This window comes from Heptranchias perlo, chromosome 16 (genome assembly GCF_035084215.1).
Source record: "Heptranchias perlo isolate sHepPer1 chromosome 16, sHepPer1.hap1, whole genome shotgun sequence".
In the NCBI taxonomy this organism is placed as follows: domain Eukaryota; kingdom Metazoa; phylum Chordata; class Chondrichthyes; order Hexanchiformes; family Hexanchidae; genus Heptranchias; species Heptranchias perlo.
This window is the reverse complement of record NC_090340.1, coordinates 34,531,999-34,553,632: the sequence shown is the minus strand read 5'-3', so window position 1 is coordinate 34,553,632 and position 21,634 is coordinate 34,531,999. Positions and strand designations below refer to the sequence as shown.

The window sequence follows — 21,634 nt, the reverse complement described above, 5'->3', positions numbered from 1 at the left end:
TCATTTATCTTAAGGTGTTGGACCCCGAGCAGAATCACAGTTTCACTGACCACTATTTAAATGTCTCCTTTGACCTGTCCCAAGTGCTTTTCATAGCTACAGCCAACACGACTGCTACCATCCCTCCAGCATTACTTGATAGAATGGAGCTCATCCAAGTACCAGGTAAACAAATTGTAAAGTGTTCCAAATTTTGAAGCCAGAGTTGCAAACTTTTTAAAGAAATGATCACCCTCAGACACCAAATGCCTTTACACTTAAGAGAAATTACACTTTGGGAGATTTTTCATCATAGTAGGTACAGCACAGGAGGAGACTATTCGGCCCATCATGCCTATGCCGGCTCTTTGAAAGAACTATCCAATTAGTCTCATTCACCTGCTCTTTCCCTATACCCCTGTAAAATTTTTCTCTTCAAATATTTATCTAATTCCCTTTTGAACGTTACTATTGAATCTGCTTCCACGACCCTTTTAGGCTGTGCATTCCAGATCATTACAACTCGCTGCGTTAAAAAAAGATGTTTCCTCATGTCGCCTCTGGCTCTTTTGCCAGTCACCTTAAATTTGTGTCCTCTAGTTACTGACCCTTCTGCCACTTGAAAGAGTTTCTCCTTATTTACTCTATCAAAACCATTCATGATTTTGAATACCTCTATCAAATTTCCCCTTAACCTTCTCTGTTCTATGGAGAACAACCCCAGCTTCTCCATTCTCTCCACATAACCAAAGTCCCTCATCCTTGGCACCATTCTAATAAATTTGTTTATAGAACAACAATCAGTACGGCAGCATTGACACAAAGCAAATTTTCAAAGCTTCCCTGTTGATCCATTGGATAACTGGAATTTTTTGAACATTAAATTTTTTTAAAGAAATATTACTAGAGATTTAACTGTGCTGTCAGCTCTCTGTTAACATTATATAGCTGATTCTATGCTGTCGGCAGGGAGTGGTGCAGAGAGCATTTGGTGGGAAATTGGGACACTCTGCCCATGGTTTTCCATCCGTTAAAATTAATGGTTGGAAAATCATAGGCTGTGCTCCCATGATTTCCCATGATGCCTCCCTGCATAAAACTGACCCTTTAAATGTAACTGACTTTCAGATGTTAGTAAGCGGGGATCTGCTTACTTACGTACTTACATGCATGTTTTGAGCTTTATTTTCCAAGGCCAGAGGAAGATGCAGGAGTGGATAATAAATTTGGGTGAACTAACTATGCATTTAAGAGTTACTGTACTCAAAATCAGTACATGTGTGGTATAATGCTCTTAATTCACTCTTCATTCTCCATTTAGTTGATGTGACATATAAGCAATAGGAAGCTGCTACCATGAGTCCTTTTATGAAATGTGAACTTGTATTGTAAGAGCTATCAGTATATTGCCAAGTCTGAAGCTTGAGTCAGTAAGATTTTTATTAAGTTGAAGTACATTTTGGCTCATGACATTGGACATTAAAATTTGAGTGGGCATTGGCCAACAACTGTTCAAATTAACTGAATTGTTTGGTTACCCTTCCTTAGGGGTTAGGATAGTTGCCTTTTGATGTTCTAATTTACAAATCAAATGCAAAGTTGGTCTATTCACCATCAGTTGTATTCCTGCTGTTGGCAAAGGCGGAACAGAAAACAACACTATCCAGCTGAGCACACAACAAAATAGCAGCAACTTGCATTAATATAGTGACTTTATTGTAGAAAAACATCCCAAAGTGCTTCAAAGAGGCATAAAATAAAAATGAACACCAAGCTAAAGAAGGAGATACCAGATGGTGTGACCAAAAGCTTGATCAAAGAGGTGGTTTTTAAATTAGGGTTTTAAAGGAGCAGAAGGGAGATGGAGAGGCAAAGGGGTTTAGGGAGGGAATTTCAGAGCATAGGGTCTAAGCAGCTGAAGGCACGGCCATCAATAGTGGGGTGATGCACAAGAGCCAGAATCAGCGATGGATACTTGGGGAGGGGGGCATTGTAGTGCTGGAGGAGATTAGAGATAGAAAGGGGTGAGCCGATGGAGTGATTTAAATGTAAGGATGAGAATTTTAAATTTGAGGTTTTGGAGGTCGGGGACTGTGAGCCAGTAGGTCAGTGAGGACAGGGATGATAGGTGAGTGGGACTTGGTGCATATTAGGATATGAGCAGAAGAGTTTTGGATGTGCTGAAATTTATAGTGGAGAATAGGAGGACATCCAGGAGAGCATTGGAATAATTGAGTCTGTAGGTGATAAAAGCATAGATGAGAGTTTCAGCAGCAGATAGTTGAAGGTAGGGACAGAAGCAGGCAATTTTATGGAGGTTGAAGTAGAAGGTCTTTGTGATGAAGAGGATATGGGGCAGGAAACTCAGCTCAAAGTCAAATAGTATGCTGAGGTTGCAAGCAGTCTGGTTCAGCCTGAGGTAGTTGCAGGGGAGGGGGACAGAGTCGATCGCAAGGGTATGGAGCTTGTGGTGGGAGCTGAAAATGATTGCTTTTAGTCTTCTCAATGATTAGCTGGAGGAAATTATGGCTCACTCAAGACTGGATGTAGGATAAGCAGTATGAAAGGCAATGGAGGGGTCGAGAAAGACGATGGAGGGGAAGAACTGGGTTTCATCAATGTACATGTGGAAGGTGATCTTATGTCTGTGGAAGAGGCAGCATGATCCTTGGTAGACTCCTAAAGTGATGGTGCAGGGGTGGGAAGAGAAACATTGCGAGGGATGTTCTGGCTACAATCAGTTTGGTAAGAGTGGAACCAAGCAAAGGACAGTCCTACTGAGTTGGACAACAGGGGAGAGGCATTTGAGGAAGATGCTGTGGTTGACCATGTCAAAGGCTGCAAAGAGATCTTATTGCTTGCACATGTCTTCCTGACCCACATCCTTTTGTGGATAGTAAGGCAGAAGACTCTGATTATGATGACATTCTTCAGTGGAATTTGAATTCATGGCAAAAGATATGAATCTCATACCTTATTTACTGTGCTGCTAAGACTTTGATTTTTGCAAGTGCTTTATATTTTTGATTAAAAAGTGGTTCAATGTGGCTTGTGATGCAATGTTTCCCCCCTCTCCAAAGTCTTAGTCGTTCAATTTGAACCTCACTTTCTATGTCACAACTTGTTGGGCTAAAATACTGACTTTTACAATTATAGATCAGTATTCAATATGTTATACTGCGGCAGAGCTGTGATGGGCTGTGACCATTAATGTTTCTGCTTTGATTCCTGATGCAGAATATAATGCTATTGTACTGTTTAATGGTGTGTAAGATTGAGAATTTGCTGTAACTCGAGCATATCAATAGCCATTCCCGTGAATGCTAAACTGGGGGAATGGATTGCTGTACAGATGTGGTAATGAACAGTTGTAAAATTCAAGTATCCCATTATGGTCTTTGTAAATATGATGCCAAATATAATGTATTCATAGTCTGTCCATTGATCATAGTTTACACTAGTTTAAATACAAGACGGGACAGAATTGTTGCTTAAATTTGGTTGCAATAATCTAAAAGGAAAAAATACATAGAATTGCATAGAATTTACAGCACAGAAACAGGTCATTCAGCCCAACTGGTCCATGCCTGTGTTAATGCTCCACATGAGCCTCCTCCCACCCCTCTTCATCTAACCCTATCAGCATAACAATAGAATAACAAATATATAACGAAAAGCAGTGGGTACCATTCGTTTAAGCAAAAACACTACTGACTGCCATGAGACCATATAGCTCACAAGCTTGAAGTACAAGTGGGTTACATGAACCTTGCATCAAGATTTGCATAAATAGCCACCCACTTGTTTTTATCATCACACATTATGTTACAATTAAAATGTCTAAAAACTTGAAATCATCTTTTCCTTCATCTTTTCCTTATGTTGTGGCTAAACAAAGTGTGTGGATAGAAATCGCACATGGTAAGCTTCGGTCATTGATCTTGATACTAGGCCTCAATTTGGGTGTTACCACCCCACTAACTGTTTCCATGAGATTGGCTTAAACAATCTTTGAAGAAATTTTAGGGAGTGTCTAGATGGAACGAGAGGAAGACCAGATTTTAAAGATGGTTTTGGACTAGGAATAGGTTGTCACCTTACTGTACCCGATTGTGGGGAATTTTTAATTTCTGAATAAAGTTTGGAAATAATCACTGGTGTCTGGGAAGAGTACTTGACTTTAAAGATGTGGACAGGACAGTGAAAGGAACATTAAGAATCTGGGAGGGACTATAAGAAAGAATATAAGAGTTATATATAAATTTGCACGGATAATTTTTTTTCTCTGAATATAATTTGTAAATCAGACTGGAGGAAGTTAATTTTTACTACCGTGTTAAATTTGTTTTTTGTAATTTTTTGTGATTGCATTTTAATTTCTTCACTATTCGTGTGAATGTGTTAATGGTTGTGCAACTCTGCACTAGCAATGTATTATAGGGTCAATTTTGATTCTGTTTAAGTCCTTGATTCACTACAAGATACAAATTAGTGTGCAGTAGAGTTTGCATTACATAAAAGAGCAATATGAGCTGAATTGAGGTGTGTGCAATTGTCCCTTTTCAGAGAAATTCCAAGAGGTAAATAGGAGAAGCAAAAAGAATAGAAGTTAATTTTTATAAGTGGATATATATTGCATGCTTATCACAGGCTCCGTTTGCATAATTTTAATTGGTTGATTCTTCAAATATTAGGTTATATTCAGGAGGAGAAGATTGAAATTGCTCACAGGCACTTGATTCCTAAACAGTTAGAGCTACATGGGCTAACACCCCAGCAGATTCAGATTCCACAAGAGGCAACTGAAGGTATCATCAGCAGGTCAGTAATGTTTGAAGTAAAAGACTTTTTTCCAAAACACAAGGCTTTTTTGGTACTTACTTTATGATTTAACTTCCCTGATTTCCAGACTAAATTCAGCATTAGAGATCCAATACTGGAGCAACTGGGGTGCTGCTTTTTTTGTCATTAAATTTATCTATCGAACTATATTAATGAAGCTGAGAAAAACATTATGGTGATTGATAAATATAACCTATAAGAGCAGAAGCGATTTTTTTTTTAAGTAGTTGATGAATGTAGTGTCGGAGTGTGCATTAAAGCACCACATGGTGCCAAAGAGTAAACCATATGAATTAAATTGAGAAAAGCACACAGAAAATACTTGAGGATGTTACATAGAAGCAGATTGTGATGATTAATAAGATAGTAGTAGGGGCAGTTCACAGTTTGCAGAAGAATGTTGATCGCTTATACAATTATGCACTCATATGGCAAATTAAATTTAATATTGAAAAATGTCAAGGATTGCTCATTGGGTAATAAAATGAAAAACATAAATATACAATGAGAATAGAATTAATGCAGAGAGACTTGGAAAGAATTTTGGAGTAATAGGATCGTGGAATGCTACAGCACAGAAATAGACTATTTTGCCCTTCAAATCTGTGCTGGTACTTCTCTCTGTGAACCATCTAGTCTAATCCCACTCTCCATACTCACCATATCCTTTAATATTTCTCTTTTTTTCAAACAGCTAATTGCTTTTAAAATAATTTATGAACTCTGCTTCAACAATGTTTAATAGAAGAAAATTCCATATTCTAACCACCCCCTGTATTAGAAGATTTCTTCTAATCTCTCCTTTTAATTATTTTCATTATTTTGCTTTGGTGAAGGGAGCACAAATGCGGAAACAATCTATCAGTATCTTAATTCTTCACAATCTTGAAGATCTTAATCAGCTTATCCTTTAACCTTCTCAGCTCTAGTGAAAAACCCTAATTTCTCAAATCTGTCTTTATAACTGTAATTCCTCATCCTTGATAACATCCTAGCGGATCTACATTGCACCTTTTCCGTTGTTTTTATATCCTTCCTAATAATGGGGTGCCCAAAAACTGTGGCCGAACTAGGTCTTGTACAAATTCAACATCATCTACTATACCTCTGAATATAAAACCAAGGAGTCTGTTTTCCTTCTCTAAAAGTTGGCAGTGCAAATAAGGCTGTAATGACCTGCGCATCAACATATCAAGATCCCTCGGCTCCTGTACTCATCATTTTCTATTGATACTACTAAATCTGGACTAGTGTTCATACTGTAACGCTTATACACATTGTACCACAGCTTGTGTGAAGCTCCTTGGACCTGACGAGCTGAGAGCGATGACCCAAGATATATATCTCTGTCTCAGTCCATGCACCTGGTGGGACCTCCCCTGAGTTTTGATTGGCCACATGATCTTTTTTCATTCTTGACCTTTTAAAGTTCTACTGATTGTAAGAGCAAAAAAGATTTCTGGAAGTAATTGATGAATGTCATGGCAGAATGTACATTTAAAGCACGATGGTGTAATGGAGTGCAGATTTGATCCTCAACACCTGAGTTTGCAATCTTAGCCACATTGTGGAAATCAGACACTTTTCCACAGGGACGAAAGAAAAACAGGAGGAGTTGTCATCTGGTCACAGTTTTGACGTCTTGATTGCCAATAGGCAAAGCGTTGGGAGCTGGCCACCTGCCTACTTGACTGTACGGGCGGTATGTAGCCCAGGGATTCAAGAGAAGGAAATTAGAGGATAAATACCATTTTTTAAAATGGGGACCAGCAACACCCAAATCTTCATTCTCAAGATGTGGCTGTCACTGGTAAGGCTGGCATTTATTGCCCATCCCTAGGCTGAGTGACTTGCTAAACCACTTCGGAAGGCAGCTAAGAGTCAACCATACTGGTGTGGGCTGGTGTGAACCAGTTGGGTTTTTACGACAGTCTGATAGATTCATGGTCACTTTTTTACTGATATCCGCCTTTTTTTTATTTCCACGTTTTGTAAAAACTGAATTCGAGTTCTCAAACTGCCATGTTGGTCTTTGAACTCACATTCTCAGGATTATTAGTTCAGGCCTCTGGATTACTAGTCCAGTAACATAACCACTACACTACTGTACCCAAATCACTGGAGTTGATCTCCCGTGGCTAACAGTCATACCAAGTATAATTTTTAGGTCAAATGGGTTTTGTGGGGGTACTTGGAGGAGAGGGAGAGGGGAAGGAAGGTGGAGAAGGGGGAAGAGAGCAGTGGTACAGAGAAGGAGAGTAGGGGCAGAGGTGAAGGAGGAGGAGGGGGGTGAGGAAGAGGGTATAATCGGATTGGCAGGGGGTGGCTTGCAGGCTGAAGAACTTGCTCAGTGGGGTGGAAGTTCATGCTTTTAGTCTTGTTCAATGTGGAGAGAACTGTGTGGTGGTAAATTTGCTCAGTTGGGAAAGGTTCCTTGATGTATAAGCTGCTCAGTGGTGTGGTGGGGGTTACCCCACTTAAATAAAACGTGTTCACAAAGAGCAGGTTGCTGAAGGATAAATAATTTGCTCAAAGGTGCGATTCACGCTTCAAAACTTTCTGAGTTTGCTACCTTGTCTGCCCTGGTCAGGTCATTGAATTTTTTCCTGCATTGGTTCCCGGTCCTGGATGTCACCAAGGTGGCACTCGGCCTCTGCCACCTCCCTCCAGGCTTATTTTTCAGGGAGCTTTCCCCTTGTGGGTCCCCGGTAGTCTATCTCCACAGAGTTCAATTTGGTCAAAGAGGCCTCGCACGTCCTCGTCCATGAAATTGGGGCTCTCCTCTTAGACTCTCCTTGCGACATATCTGTGAAAATGGGGGGTGGTGAGACACTGGAAAGGACTTTTTAAAGTGATTAAAAGCAATGTTAAACAAAAATGGTAACGGTAATTTAAAATTACCAGATGGCAGGCAGGCATGTATGCTGCCACTTAACTATCACTCCCAAGCCTCACTCTGAGGAATGATGTCTGTTCTCTGCTTTTATAGTCCTCCCACCCTAGGTACCCAGGGCCTGCCACTGCTTCTTGACGTCCAAGAGATGGGTGAGATCCTGAATGAATATTTCACATCTGTATTTACGGTTGAGAAAGGCATGGATGTTAGGGAACTTGGGGAAATAAATAGTGATGTCTTGAGGAGTGTACATATTACAGAGAGGGAGGTGCTGGAAGTCTTAACGCGCATCAAGGTAGATAAATCTCCGGGACCTGATGAAATGTATCCCAGGACGTTATGGGAGGTTAGGGAGGAAATTGCGGGTCCCCTAGCAGAGATATTTGAATCATCCACCGCTACAGGTGAGGTGCCTGAAGATTGGAGGGTAGCAAATGTTGTGCCTTTGTTTAAGAAGGGCGGCAGGGAAAAGCCTGGGAACTACAGACCAGTGAGCCTGACATCTGTAGTGGGTAAGTTGTTAGAGGGTATTCTGAGGGACAGGATCTACAGGCATTTGGAGAGGCAGGGACTAATTAGGAACAGTCAGCATGGTTTTGTGAGAGGAAAATCATGTCTCACGAATTTGATTGAGTTTTTTGAAGGGGTAACCAAGAAGATAGATGAGGGCTGTGCAGTAGACGTGGTCTACATGGACTTCAGCAAAGCATTTGACAAGGTACCGCATGGTAGGTTGTTACATAAGGTTAAATCTCATGGGATCCAAGGTGAGGTAGCCAATTGGATACAAAATTGGCTTGACGACAGAAGACAGAGGGTGGTTGTAGAGGGTTGTTTTTCAAACTGGATGCCTGTGTCCAGCGGTGTGCCTCAGGGATCGGTGCTGGGTCCGCTGTTATTTGTTATTTATATTAATGATTTGGATGAGAATTTAGGAGGCATGGTTAGTAAGTTTGCAGATGACACCAAGATTGGTGGCATTGTGGACAGTGAAGAAGGTTATCTAGGATTGCAACGGGATCTTGATAAATTGGGCCAGTGGGCCGATGAATGGCAGATGGAGTTTAATTTAGATAAATGTGAGGTGATGCATTTTGGTAGATCGAATCGGGCCAGGACCTACTCCGTTAATGGTAGGGCGTTGGGGAGAGTTATAGAACAAAGAGATCTGGGAGTACAGATTCATAGCTCCTTGAAAGTGGAGTCACAGGTGGATAGGGTGGTGAAGAAGGCATTCAGCATGCTTGGTTTCATTGGTCAGAACATTGAATGCAGGAGTTGGGATGTCTTGTTGAAGTTGTACAGGGCATTGGTGAGGCCACACTTGGAGTACTGTGTACAGTTCTGGTCACCCTATTATAGAAAGGATATTATTAAACTAGAAAGAGTGCAGAAAAGATTTACTAGGATGCTACCGGGACTTGATGGTTTGACTTACAGGGAGAGGTTAGACAGACTGGGACTTTTTTCCCTGGAGAGTAGGAGGTTAAGGGGTGATCTTATAGAAGTCTATAAAATAATGAGGGGCATAGATAAGGTCGATAGTCAAAATCTTTTCCCAAAGGTAGGGGAGTCTATAACGAGGGGGCACAGATTTAAGGTGAGAGGGGAGAGATACAAAAGGGTCCAGAGGGGCAATTTTTTCACTCAAAGGGTGGTGAGTGTCTGGAACGAGCTGCCAGAGGCAGTAGTAGAGGCGGGTACAATTTTGTCTTTTAAAAAGCATTTGGACAGTTACATGGGTAAGATGGGTATCGAGGGATATGGGCCAAGTGCAGGCAATTGGGACTAGCTTAGTGGTATAAACTGGGCGACATGGACATGTTGGGCCGAAGGGCCTGTTTCCATGTTGTAACTTCTATGATTCTATGAGTCTATGATTCTATGTTTGCTGTGGGGTATGCAAATTGGTTTCCAAGGAAATTATGATTTAAGTTTGCATAAGTAAGTTATGGCGTAACTTGCCAATCACGCCATTCCAGGACATTTCTGGCCAATATCGTGTGGGTGTCAATAAACACTCCTTTGTGCTTTTAAAGAATCGTTCCTTGTTTGGTGGGGGGGGGGGGGGGTCACACACCTTTCAAAACAGGATGCTTACTGAAAAAAAGAATGAGGACTGGAGTGCATTTCTCATTTGTAACTCTGTGCAAAATAAATATGGATCTCCTGGTTGTTCCATTCGGTAAAGGCCAAATTCCTTCTCAGCTGGGGGAGGGATCTAAATTATTTTCAGTAGTGAGGGATGGAAGGAATTTTCTGTCAGAAAAGCAAGGGTGTTTTTCAGGTGAGGTAGATAGGAATTTATTTTGAAAGGGCCAATCAGCAGATTTAATGTGTTTAAATGGCTCTGCAGTCCTGCCACAACCAGTCGTGAATGGTGGTGGACAGTTAAACAACTAATGGGAGGAGGAGGCTTTGTAAACATCCCCATCCTCAATGATGGCAGTGTCGAGCATGTGAGTGCAAAAGACAAGGTTGAAGCGTTTGCAACCATCTTCAGCCAGAAGTGCCAAGTGGATGATCCATCTCTGCCTCCTCCCGATATCCCCACCATCACAGAAGCCAGTCTTCAGCCAATTCGATTCACTCCACATGATATCAAGAAACGGCTGAGTGCACTGGATACAGCAAAGGCTATGGGCCCCGACAACATCCCGGCTGTAGTGCTGAAGGCTTGTGCTCCAGAACTAGCCGCGCCTCTAGCCAAACTGTTACAGTATAGCTACAACACTGGCATCTACCCGACAATGTGGAAAATTGCCCAGGTATGTCCTGTCCACAAAAAGCAGGACAAATCCAATCCGGCCAATTACCGCCCCATCAGTCTACTCTCAATCATCAGCAAAGTGATGGAAGGTGTCGTCGACAGTGCTATCAAGCGGCACTTACTCACCAATAACCTGCTCACCGATGCTCAGTTTGGGTTCTGCTAGGACCACTCGCTATCAGACCTCATTACAGCCTTGGTCCAATGATGGACAAAAGAGCTGAATTCCAGAGGTGAGGTGGGAGTCACTGCCCTTAACATCAAGGCAGCATTTGACCGAGTGTGGCACCAAGGAGCCCTAGTAAAATTGAAGTAAATGGAAATCGGGGAAAACTCTCCAATGGCTGGAGTCATATCTAGCACAAAGGAAGATAGTAGTGGTTGTTGGAGACCAATCATCTCAGCCCCAGGACATTGCTGCAGGAGTTCCTCAGGGCAGTGTCCTAGGCCCAACCATCTTCAGCTGCTTCATCAATTACCTTCCCTCTATCATAAGGTCAGAAATGGGGATATTCGCTGATGATTGCACAGTGTTCAGTTCCATTCGCAACCCCTCAGATAATGAAGCAGTCCATGCCCACATACAGCAAGACCTTGACAACATTCAGGCTTAGGCTGATAAGTGGCAAGTAACATTCGTGCCAGACAAGTGCCAGGCAATGACCATCTCCAATAAGAGAGAGTCTAACCACCTCCCCTTGACATTCAATGGCATTACCATCGCCGAATCCCCCACCATCAACATCCTGGGGGTCACCATTGACCAGAAACTTAACTGGACCAGCCATATAAATATTGTGGCTACAAGAGCAGGTCAGAGGCTGGGTATTCTGCGTTGAGTAACTCACTTCCTGACTCCCCAAAGCCTTTCCACCATCTACAAGGCACAAGTCAGGAGTGCGATGGAATACTCTCCACTTGCCTGGATGAGTAAGAAGCTTGACACCATCCAGGACAAAGCAGCCGACTTGATTGGCACCCCATCCACCACCCGTAACATTCACTCCCTTCACCACCGGCGCAGTGTGTACCATCCACAGGATGCACTGCAGCAACTCGCTATGGCTTCTTCGACAGCACCTCCCAAACCCGCGACCTCTACCACCTAGAAGGACAAGGGCAGCAGGCACATGGGAACATCACCTGCACGTTCCCCTCCAAGTCACACACCATCCCGACTTGGAAATATATTCCTTCATCGTCGCTGAGTCAAAATCCTGGAACTCCCTTCCTGACAGCACTGTGGGAGAACCTTCACCACACGGACTGCAGCGGTTCAAAAAGGCGGCTCACCACCACCTTCTCTAGGACAATTTGGGATGGGCAATAAATGCTGGCCTCGCCTGCGACGCCCACATCCCATGAACGAATTTTTAAAAAATAAACAAAATCACGTGGATCAACTCGTAATTTTATGCAGCTGCCATCAGGGCCATTGAAATGCAGGTCCGCTCATTCTGTTTTCTGCTTTGATACCGATAGATTTCTTATACAAGGAGGAAATGGGGTGATTACTCCTGTTCAAATGAACTCAAAGGTCAACTGACAGTTTTGCGCCGTTCGTTTCATGGCCCATTTAAAAGTGGGGCCGCTGTTGGCAAATTGCATTTTTGTTTTCAGTTTTGGTGCCCATAACGTTTCTATGCGGACATCTAATGTTTTAATTTTTCTGCCAGTTGTGTGCAAACGTTTGTGAGTTTATCATTGGGGGAGTCTATTGCTAATTCTCGTAATACATGCCAGTTTTTAATACCAGGGAAGGGGAGGGACAGCACAGCAGGCTGTTGCGTATCATACGGGATAGTCCCACTTAAGTTAATGAGTCATGTAACGTAATGCTCACAGTGTCACCTTTGGATGCACTGTTTTTAATTTATAATGGATGTTCTGAGTGCCTTGTTTCAAAACAAGCCAAATGTGTAAAAAGCTGTCTATGCTTTTCAGATATACCAGGGAGGCAGGCGTTCGCTCTCTCGAGCGGAAGATTGGAGCCATTTGTCGTGCTGTAGCTGTGAAAGTGGCAGAAGGTCAACACAGCATTACAAAATCCAGCTGCACACATATGACTGAGAAAGAAGGTGAGCTAACAAATTTTTATTGATGTGGAGTGTTAGGAAAAATCTTTTGATCTATAAAAGTATTCTGTGACATTCAAGATACAAAGAGAGAACTTGTGACACTTAAGATACAAAGGGAGCTCTAAGGAAGTACCATTCCACATAACAGACTGATTCACAAGTGCATTCTCATAGAATAGATGGATTGATGTGTGGCTGAAAGGCATATGGTAAATGTAATGGTGTGTGGCGAAGTGTCAGAGTGGTCAGTGTTGGGGCCGCCTACTGCTGTAAATTATAAATTTCTTTAGAGGCTGGAATATTGTCCAATGTGTGTAAGATGGCAGATGATGCCAAATTGGTTGATACTAATCAATATGCAATAATACAAAGTAATCTGGACAAGCTAAATCAATTTGATGAGAGGTGTAGAGTTATGAGATTAGGTAGAAGAAAAAATATAGATTACATATTAAACAGCAATATGCTTGAGATAACAGAGCAGGAAAGAGATCTTTGGTCGACAAAATTACTGGTTGAGTATTTCAGGCAGTGACAAAAGCAAATAAAATGTTAGAACATATAGTCAAAGGTGTGATTTATAAGTCTAAGGATGTGACATTGAAAATATATGTGGTCTTGGTGAGGCCACACAGGAATGCTGTGTTGGTCGCCTTACTACAGGAAAGATCTAGCATTATTGGAGGAGTTCAAGGGAGGGCTAAAGGGCTGAATCCTGAACTCAGATGGTCAGTTTATGAGAAAACATTGTCTACCCTGGGCCTTTATTCTTGGATGAAGAGGAGGATGAAGGAGGACTTGATGGAGGCTTTTAAGATTTTCACAGGTATGGAGAATTTGGATTCAAGAAAGTTCTTTCGGGCTCAGGATTTGAGGACTAGGACTCAGCTTAAAGTTAAGGGTGTCATACAAAATAGGAAATTTTGGCAACTTCTTTTCCGGTAAGAGGGTGATAGAATTGTGGAACGGGTTACCAGCAGGAATGATGGAACAAAAAACCATGGCAGGTTTTAAAAAAGGACTGATTAATTCCTATTAGGAAAGAGGCTTCAAGGCTATTAATTCCAGAGTCATGGTAAGGAAACTGATACGTTTGGAATGGCAGGCTAGATGAAACAATAATCTTCTCTTGTCCCAAACATATGTTACTTTAAGAAAACCTTGAAAGTACACATTCTGACAAAGGCAGAAATAGTCCAAATGTATAACTGGAAAAAAATGAATATGGGACAGTTCTAGGAACAACCTGTTTGACATAAAATAATTTCATAATTTGCAACATAGCTAAATAATAAATAGCGACAGCATTTAATGGTTGCTACCAGGATTTGTACAGAGGATACACATGATGAGGAGCCATAAATGGACTGGCCTGAAAATTTTAATTTCCGCATCACCGCTGAATTTTTCCACACCTCCCAATCAGAGATGTTTTTCACAATGGGAGCTCTCTAAAATTCATATAACGTGGTTGATTCCATAAGTCCCACCAGGGTCAGCACTTATTCACTTGGACAGCTATATCCATGTTTCAACAGGTCCACACGAGGACCTGAAAATCAGCACCCCTATCATGCTACTCCTCATCATGATGTTAACCAAACATTAAGTTGTTAGAATCATAGAATCATAAAAAGGTACCGCACGGAAGGAGGCCATTCGGCCCATTGAGTCCACGCCGACTCTATGCAAGAGCAATCCAGCCAGTCCCACTCCCCTGCCCTATCCCCATAGCCCTGCAATTTTTTTCCTTTCATGTACTTATCCAGTTCCCTATTGAAGGCCATGATTGAATCTGCCTCCACCACCCCCTCAGGCAGTGCATTCCAGATCCTAATCACTTGCTGTTAATCAAAATGATTGAAATTGGATGTCAGTCATGATTTTATATTGGAGTTAAACGTTTATGCTGATTTTTACAGTGCTGTCAAATGTGATATTATCCTTATGAAGTACAGGAAAAATGTAATGAGATGATATCAACGTGTTTGATATAGCAGGTGATTAACCTCCAAGATCTGACGGGCGTGAATTTCCTTTCCGTTTCCAGCGCACTTACTGTGCTGGAATGGTGTAGGAGGCGTTTTGTGAGAAGAAAGTTGAGCTGAAGCCATTTCTGCCCGATTTCCGTGTTTAAATGACATCCCGAGTTTTGTCGCACTTCTGTAGCTCGCCCACAATCTTTCTGCTGAACCACCACCGGCCTCATTTGAATCTGTCAAAGTGAGAGGCAGTTGCGAAACAACTCCGAGATTCCTGAAGTTGTACCACTGCGGCGCCTAGAATAAGTTAGATACAGTTCAGTGAGGCGCAGCAGCTGTCTGGATCAGCTGCTCAAGGCGGAAGTGAGGAGTTCCTGAAACAGAAGAGGATGGAGATCTTTAAAATTCAGATTTCTGCAAAAGGAAACTATTTTCAAAGCAGTTTTTCTTTGCCATTCCTACTACAGACATTTGTACTGGCTTCGGATTGCTTCTCATGGGGTCAGACCATTGATAGATTTTCAGACCATCCCCATCCCTCTCCATCGCCTGGCTTCTTTGGAGCAGATATGGCAATCACTTTGGGCACATATTCTCGTCCTTCTAGATGCCACCTGAGTGCCAGGATCGTCCGAGGTGATTAGCTGCTCATGCTGTACAGAAGACTCATGAGACTGAGGTGGCCTTCATCTCGTGCAGTTGCATGTACTGCTGTCTTGAGAGATAGCAGTATCTTGCAGCTGCGACTCCTGAGTGACTTGGTCCTCATTATCCTCTTCACCACCATCATCCTCTTCCTGTGCTGCCTGTTGCTGTGGCAGATCTGCAGGAAAGGAGAATAGCAGCTAAGAATGAGTGAGCATCATTATCTTCTCCCATGCACTCTGTGGGGCTCGTCTGCACAGCCATTGCCCTGGGATGTCAAAGATTGTAATCCCTTTTTGGTGCACTTGCTCTAGTGCTTATGGAGACAGAGAAGGGGGTGGAAGGTTGTGTCTTTGTGGTGCTTCACTAAGATGTCTGCGCAACAGCGTAGGTGCTCAGTCAGTAACCTGGGCTGAGGAATTTAAAGGTGGGGATGCCCCTCTGGTGGCCTGCTTTGGCGGGCATTGTGCCAATTTGTCCTGCAAGAAGATAGAGTGAATTAGGTTAAGGCTAGCGGTTGAGGAGTACAAGTGTCATAAAAATATTGCGAAGACATGCAGTGAAGTACTTAGAGAATGAAGTGAGAGAGCCCAGCACTGTTGCTCTCTTACCTGTTTGTCCTTCAGTCTGCTGCTGGAAAATGATAGTCGTTTCAGGTGGTTCAATTTTTTTTATTCCTTCATGGGTTGTGGGCGTCGCTGGCGAAGCTGGCATTTATTGCCCATCCCTAATTGCCCTTGAGAAGGTGGTGGTGAGCCGCCTTCTTGAACCGCTGCAGTCCTTGTGGTGAAGGTTCTCCCACAGTGCTGTTAGGAAGGGAGTTCCAGGCTTTTGACCCAGCGACGATGAAGGAACGGCGATATATTTCCAAGTCGAGATGGTGTGTGACTTGGTGGGGAACGTGCAGGTGGTGGTGTTCCCATCAATTACTGCACCAGTGGGTGTGCAAATGAGCACAGCCAGGAAACTCATGTGTATCTCCCACTGGCAGATGCAAAACTGTTTTAAAGGCTGCAGCAGCAGTGTAAGTAATTTCAAAAATTCTAGACCTAAAACTGAAGCTAATTCTGCTGAGAGTTGGGAAGAGATCAATAGATAATATTCATCATAAACTTGTGTATAAAAAGAGACAAAAGCTTTGCACTTTGGGGTATAATGAAGAAGCCTAATGCTACTTTATTAATACAATTTTACTCAATATAAGCTTTATGAAGGATTACACTAGTGGAATGATGTTCATAGATGTTGCATAAACAATATCGATGGTGACTTTCTACAGCAAATATAAAATGAAAGCATAGGGAAAAGTTCCATACATATTTAGGTAATCCCTTCAATTACAGTAACAAGACAAAAAATTAATTTGACTAGTGCATGGTATAATGACAGCTAATTGTGTTTCTATAAGAACAGGTCCTTAAAAAGTAAATATAATAGTCCAGGGTTCTAATTAGGGATTTAGGACAAGATGTCGTAAGCTATTTAGCATTACTTAATTGGGTTGTTGAAAATAGAGGACATTGGCTGTTCTCAAGGAGATTTGTAATAATGACCACTTTTTTGCTTTAATTTAACTTTTTTAAAATGAATACTGTAGTTCAGAATGATTTGCTGCTACTGTCTAGCTAACCGTACACTGTTAATTTCTAACAAGTCTCTGTGAAAGGTTAGCACTTTAAGAACAATGTTATAAAAGGAGGCAGATTTCTTAATTGTAAAGGAAGTTGGAAGCCTTGCAGCTGCTACATTAATCTCTTAAGTGCTTCACATTCTGTTGAATAACTAATTGCTATTACCCAACTTAATTTGTAAATTGCGGCTGATAATACCAGTAAATGGCCTTCACTCACAATTACTGGTTATAACAATTAATATACCATGTAGGACTATAAAAAGACTGATGTAGGTAATAACTAAATGTATTACTAGGACTTAAAGGTGCCTGTTAAATGATTTGATTGCACTGTTTGGGAGAAAGAACTGTTGTTGATTTTCTAATCCTGCTAGTTCACCAGAAATGTGACAGTGGTGTTTTAAAAGGTGCATTTTTGGTAGGGATATGCAACCAGTTGCACAATAAATTTAAGGACTGGGGTTATCTATTCTGCATCAGTATAATGGTCTTCAACTAACTTTCTAAGTAATGAGCTGGAAAATGCTTAAAAAATAATGGAGAGCTTAATCACGCTCACCATTGTTAGTAGCAAAATTGAGGAGCAAGTTCCAGCGTGCGCACAAGCGCAGTCAAATGCGGAAATCCAGAACTTGCTCCCCTTGCTGTTGAAATGACAGTTTCGCATTAAAGGGATATCGCCGGCTGGAATCAGTGGACCAGCACCAATTTGCACTTCTACCCAGCTGGAAAGTAACTAATATTGCATACAGTTTTGGTCTCCTTATCTAAGAAAGGATATACTTGCCTTAGAGGAGGTGCAACGAAGGTTCACTAGATTAATTCCTGGAATGAGAGGGTTGTCCTATGAGGAGAGATTGAGTAGAATGGGCCTGTACTCTCTGAAGTTTAGAAGAATGTGAGGTGATCTCATTGAAACTTATAAGATTCTGAGGGGGCTTGACAGGGTAGATGCTGAGAGGTTGTTTCCCCTGGCTGGAGGGTCTAGAACTAGGGGGGCATAGTTGCAGGATAAGGGATCGGCCATTTAAGACTGAAAAGAGGAGGAATTTCTTCACTGAGGGTTGTGAATCTATGGAATTCTCTACCTCAGAGGGCTGTGGCTGCTGAGTCGTTGAGTATATTCAAGGCTGAGATAGATAGATTTTTGGACTCTAAGGGAATCAAGGGATATGGGGATCAGACAGGAAAGTTGAGTTGAGGTCGAAGGTCACCCATGATCTGATTGAATGGCGGAGCATGCTCCAGGGGCCTATAGTCTCTTCCTGCTCCTAGTTCTTATGTTCTTATTGCCACAAAACAGGTATGCTTAAAAATACCAGGTCTAAACTAAGTTTTAACAGTGCAGTAAGTCTTAATGACTGCCAAACAACTAACTATTAACTTTTAAAAATGTGGCATCTTATTACTCTTTATTTTAATAAATGTAAGGAATCTTACAACACCAGGTTATAGTCCAACTGTTTTATTTGAAAATCACCAAGCTTTCGGAGGCTTTCTCCTTCGTCAGGTGAGCGAGTGTTTATTTTAATAGTTTTGGGTCTTTTTTTTAAAAAATTATAAATACAAACATTTTTTTTTACTTTTTCCTTCTGTCTCTCTTATTTAATTTGATTATTTCGTCTCTCTTTCACATTTTTCTAGAATTGTTTTTACAAATGATTTTAGTGTACCTTTCACTTCCTCGATTTTACATTTCAGCTTGCAGAAACTGTTAGCAGCTTGTCAAAAATGTTGCAATCTGATTGGTCGAGGGAAGAGAGCGATCCTCTCGCTTCTCCCATAGGTCCTAGCTTCGCTGGAGCTAATGCTGGGCTCTTCTCTGCTTCCTATTAGAGGAAATGCACGCAGTAAGTTAGTGGATGAGTGCAGCGAGCACTGTTAGTTCGCCACTCCGAGCAATTTCTGGGCCAATGTGCTATTGAAACATTGTGAAGACAAAGAAATAAAAACTGCAAATGCTTGAAATCTGAAATAAGAACATTTTTAAACTTTTCATCAGTCCACAAAATTTAACCTGTCTTTTCTCTTAACAGTTGTTAATACACCAGCTGTGTACATCCAGCATTTTTAGTTTCAATTCCATGAACCATTAGGGGAAATTTTCTGATTGCCATTGCTGCTGGTGATAGTGTGGTACAGGGTGTCAGAAAATTAGGCAGACATCCATCTTGCCAGATCTCTGCCCATTCTGTGCTGCTTACGAACTTCCAGTCAGGCCTTAAGAAGGGCGGAGGGGCTTTATTTTAATATAAAACAGGAGAGAGCTTTATTTTAATATTATAATGTATCATTCAATTTCCTGTGATTCTCAGCAGAATGTGTTGTGCCCTGAGTTTAGCAGTATAAAATTGTCCTTGGTGGTTGACATGTTCTTGGCTGACAGGAAGTCAGCATTTTCTTGAAGAAAAATATCTGTTACAGGATTTATCTTTAGATTAGTGCTAACCATTACTTTCAGTGCTATTTTTGAAGGATTTTGCCCAAGAGTTTGGGCTGTCAGATTTTTAGTTCATACAATCGTAATTTTAAAAAAATATTCCTAGCTTTTAATCTTATTTGAAAGAGGATGAAAATGGGATGTAAGGTAGGTTGGATTGCATCAGAGATGGGCTTTTCTTACCTACCCTTAGTCCCTGAAGCTGTATTTAAATGCAGAAACACAATTACCTCAGTATAAGGGGAAAATTCCCTTCGCAGGCTTTGCTTCATTGGGGAGGCAGTGACAATATTGTGCATTCTCCTGGAATCTGACCTCCAGCCAGTTTTGATGGCATTTTGAAATTTCAAGTTTGTTGGCTGGTTTAAATTTCCCAGCAGCTGTACCTAACGTCAACATTCCAGTGACTAACTTTTTTATACAGAAGGAACTTACTTCTCCAGAGTTGTCATCGCTGGTACCTAAACCGATGGCAATGGTATCTGCCCACAACACTTGCCTCAGTTGACTTATTTTCTTACTGTGCAGTGTTTCAGCTGCAATCCCGTTCTTCAAGGTCTTTTAGCTCTACTGCAACTTTCAAGTATAGATTTCATTCAGTATGGATTTATCTAATTTACTGCTACCAACCAACATTTTACTACCTGGATGCTCAGTGGTGCACTGGTGGATGTTCAATAATTGATCAGTGCTGCTGCATTGCAACCATTTGCCTAAGTAACAACAGGCACAATATTTCACAGTAATTCATTACATGTGAATGGCTTTGAGAGGTTTTGATGTGATAACATGCTATGTAAATAAATGTATTTTTTTTCAAACATATTTTGCCCTCAGTCTCTTACCAACTTTTGTTGAAACTGTTACAGCAAAGCATCAGCTAGTGCTAAACTACTTTGCCTCCTTCATATCAGACCGTGATTCTGTTATGAAGGAAGTGGAGCAATCTGCCATTAGAAATATGAGGCCAACACTTATGTAAATCTGATATTAATCTGAGTTTATCTGCAGTTCTGCTTTGCATATGATATTTGATGTAATTGCAGCAGGTGCACACCCTTAATTTAAAACTCATGATGAATGGCCATCTGTTCCACTTCTGAAAAAAACTATCCTATCAGCCTAGGATTTGAACTTGGTCCATTTGAAGCTTCAGGACATCCCTTTGAACATGCAGCAATATGTGAGGTAGAAAATGATTGCATTTATTAAGTAGATCAAGCACGTCTCTAATTCATAGCCCTGGTGATTTATTCCCTTTTACACATCTTATCAAATACATGGTAGCATTTAACCCTAATGCAAGTGTCCTTCCCAGGTCTAAGACCCAATGTGTGATAAAAGTTTTTATGCAGAACTGCACAAATCTAACCTGGAAAGGATGTGTAAGTGACAATTCAGTTGTATATTGATTGGACAAGATCTGTCTTGTTGGCCTCTATTCATCTTTAATAAAAATTAAAAGATAGGTAACTCAGTTCTCAAATAGTTGACAGAATGAATGCACCTTACTTGATTATTCACTGGCTAGCCAGATATATCCAGTGGGGATTATATTCTTTTCCTTTCTGGCTATGAATTGTCTTCAAAGCATCAGTTACTGTCCATCTGGCAAAAATATGCCGTGATATGTAGCATCCACTGAGTATACCTCAAAACATTTCAATCTCAACTTCACTGGTAATGTAGTCCTATTAAGTGACTATAAACACTGAAATCCTTAATTAATTATTCCTTTTCTGAAATTACAGGTCTCATTTTCTGTTCTGAAAGATATAATCCTGCACCTAATGTTTGAATGCATACAGAAAAGCCAAACTGAAAGCAAAATATTATTTACTATAATAATTCCTAAAATAAGTCTCTAAAGAAGAATTTCTTACACATGTATTGCATCCTTCCTTTTCTTAAAAAAAAAATTGTAGATACCTTTTTAGCTTTCATTTCTTATGGCTGAATGGTTTCAAAGTACGAGTGTTAAGTAAGGTTTATATAGGATAAGTGCTGAAATACCAGAAAGTGACGCATGATAAACTAATCAGCTAAGCTGTCCAAGTATGGAAGAGTCTCATTTGGAGTGACTGGAATTACTGTGGTATTAATATTCCTTGATTGTGGGTTTTAGCGTATTCAGGACTGATTTGGTATGAGGCAAAGCTGAGAATTAAAACTAATCCTGTTGCCCTAAAACCTAGATTAAAAACATGCTCTTTGAGTACATTATATAGTTAGGGTACCGAGATTTATATTTCTCATTTTTATTTTCTGTTGCTGTGATTCTCTTGACCAGCACCATTGCTAACAGAGAACAGAGAAAGTAACAACTGAAAGTCAACTAGTCTAGATCAAATTACAGTTGGTAGCATTCT

The 21,634-nt window shown here is 41.1% G+C and overlaps 1 protein-coding gene across 1 annotated transcript in view; it reads left to right on the top strand.

The window, feature by feature from the left end:
* The window catches only part of lonp2 (lon peptidase 2, peroxisomal), an 85,615-nt gene that overhangs the window by 31,796 nt on the left and 32,185 nt on the right, over positions 1-21,634 (top strand). Inside the window, exons 9-11 of the mRNA XM_067997925.1 lie at positions 15-165; positions 4,674-4,800; positions 12,432-12,565. Of these exons, the coding sequence (XP_067854026.1) occupies positions 15-165; positions 4,674-4,800; positions 12,432-12,565 (412 nt within the window). The remainder of the gene's footprint in view (positions 1-14; positions 166-4,673; positions 4,801-12,431; positions 12,566-21,634) is intronic.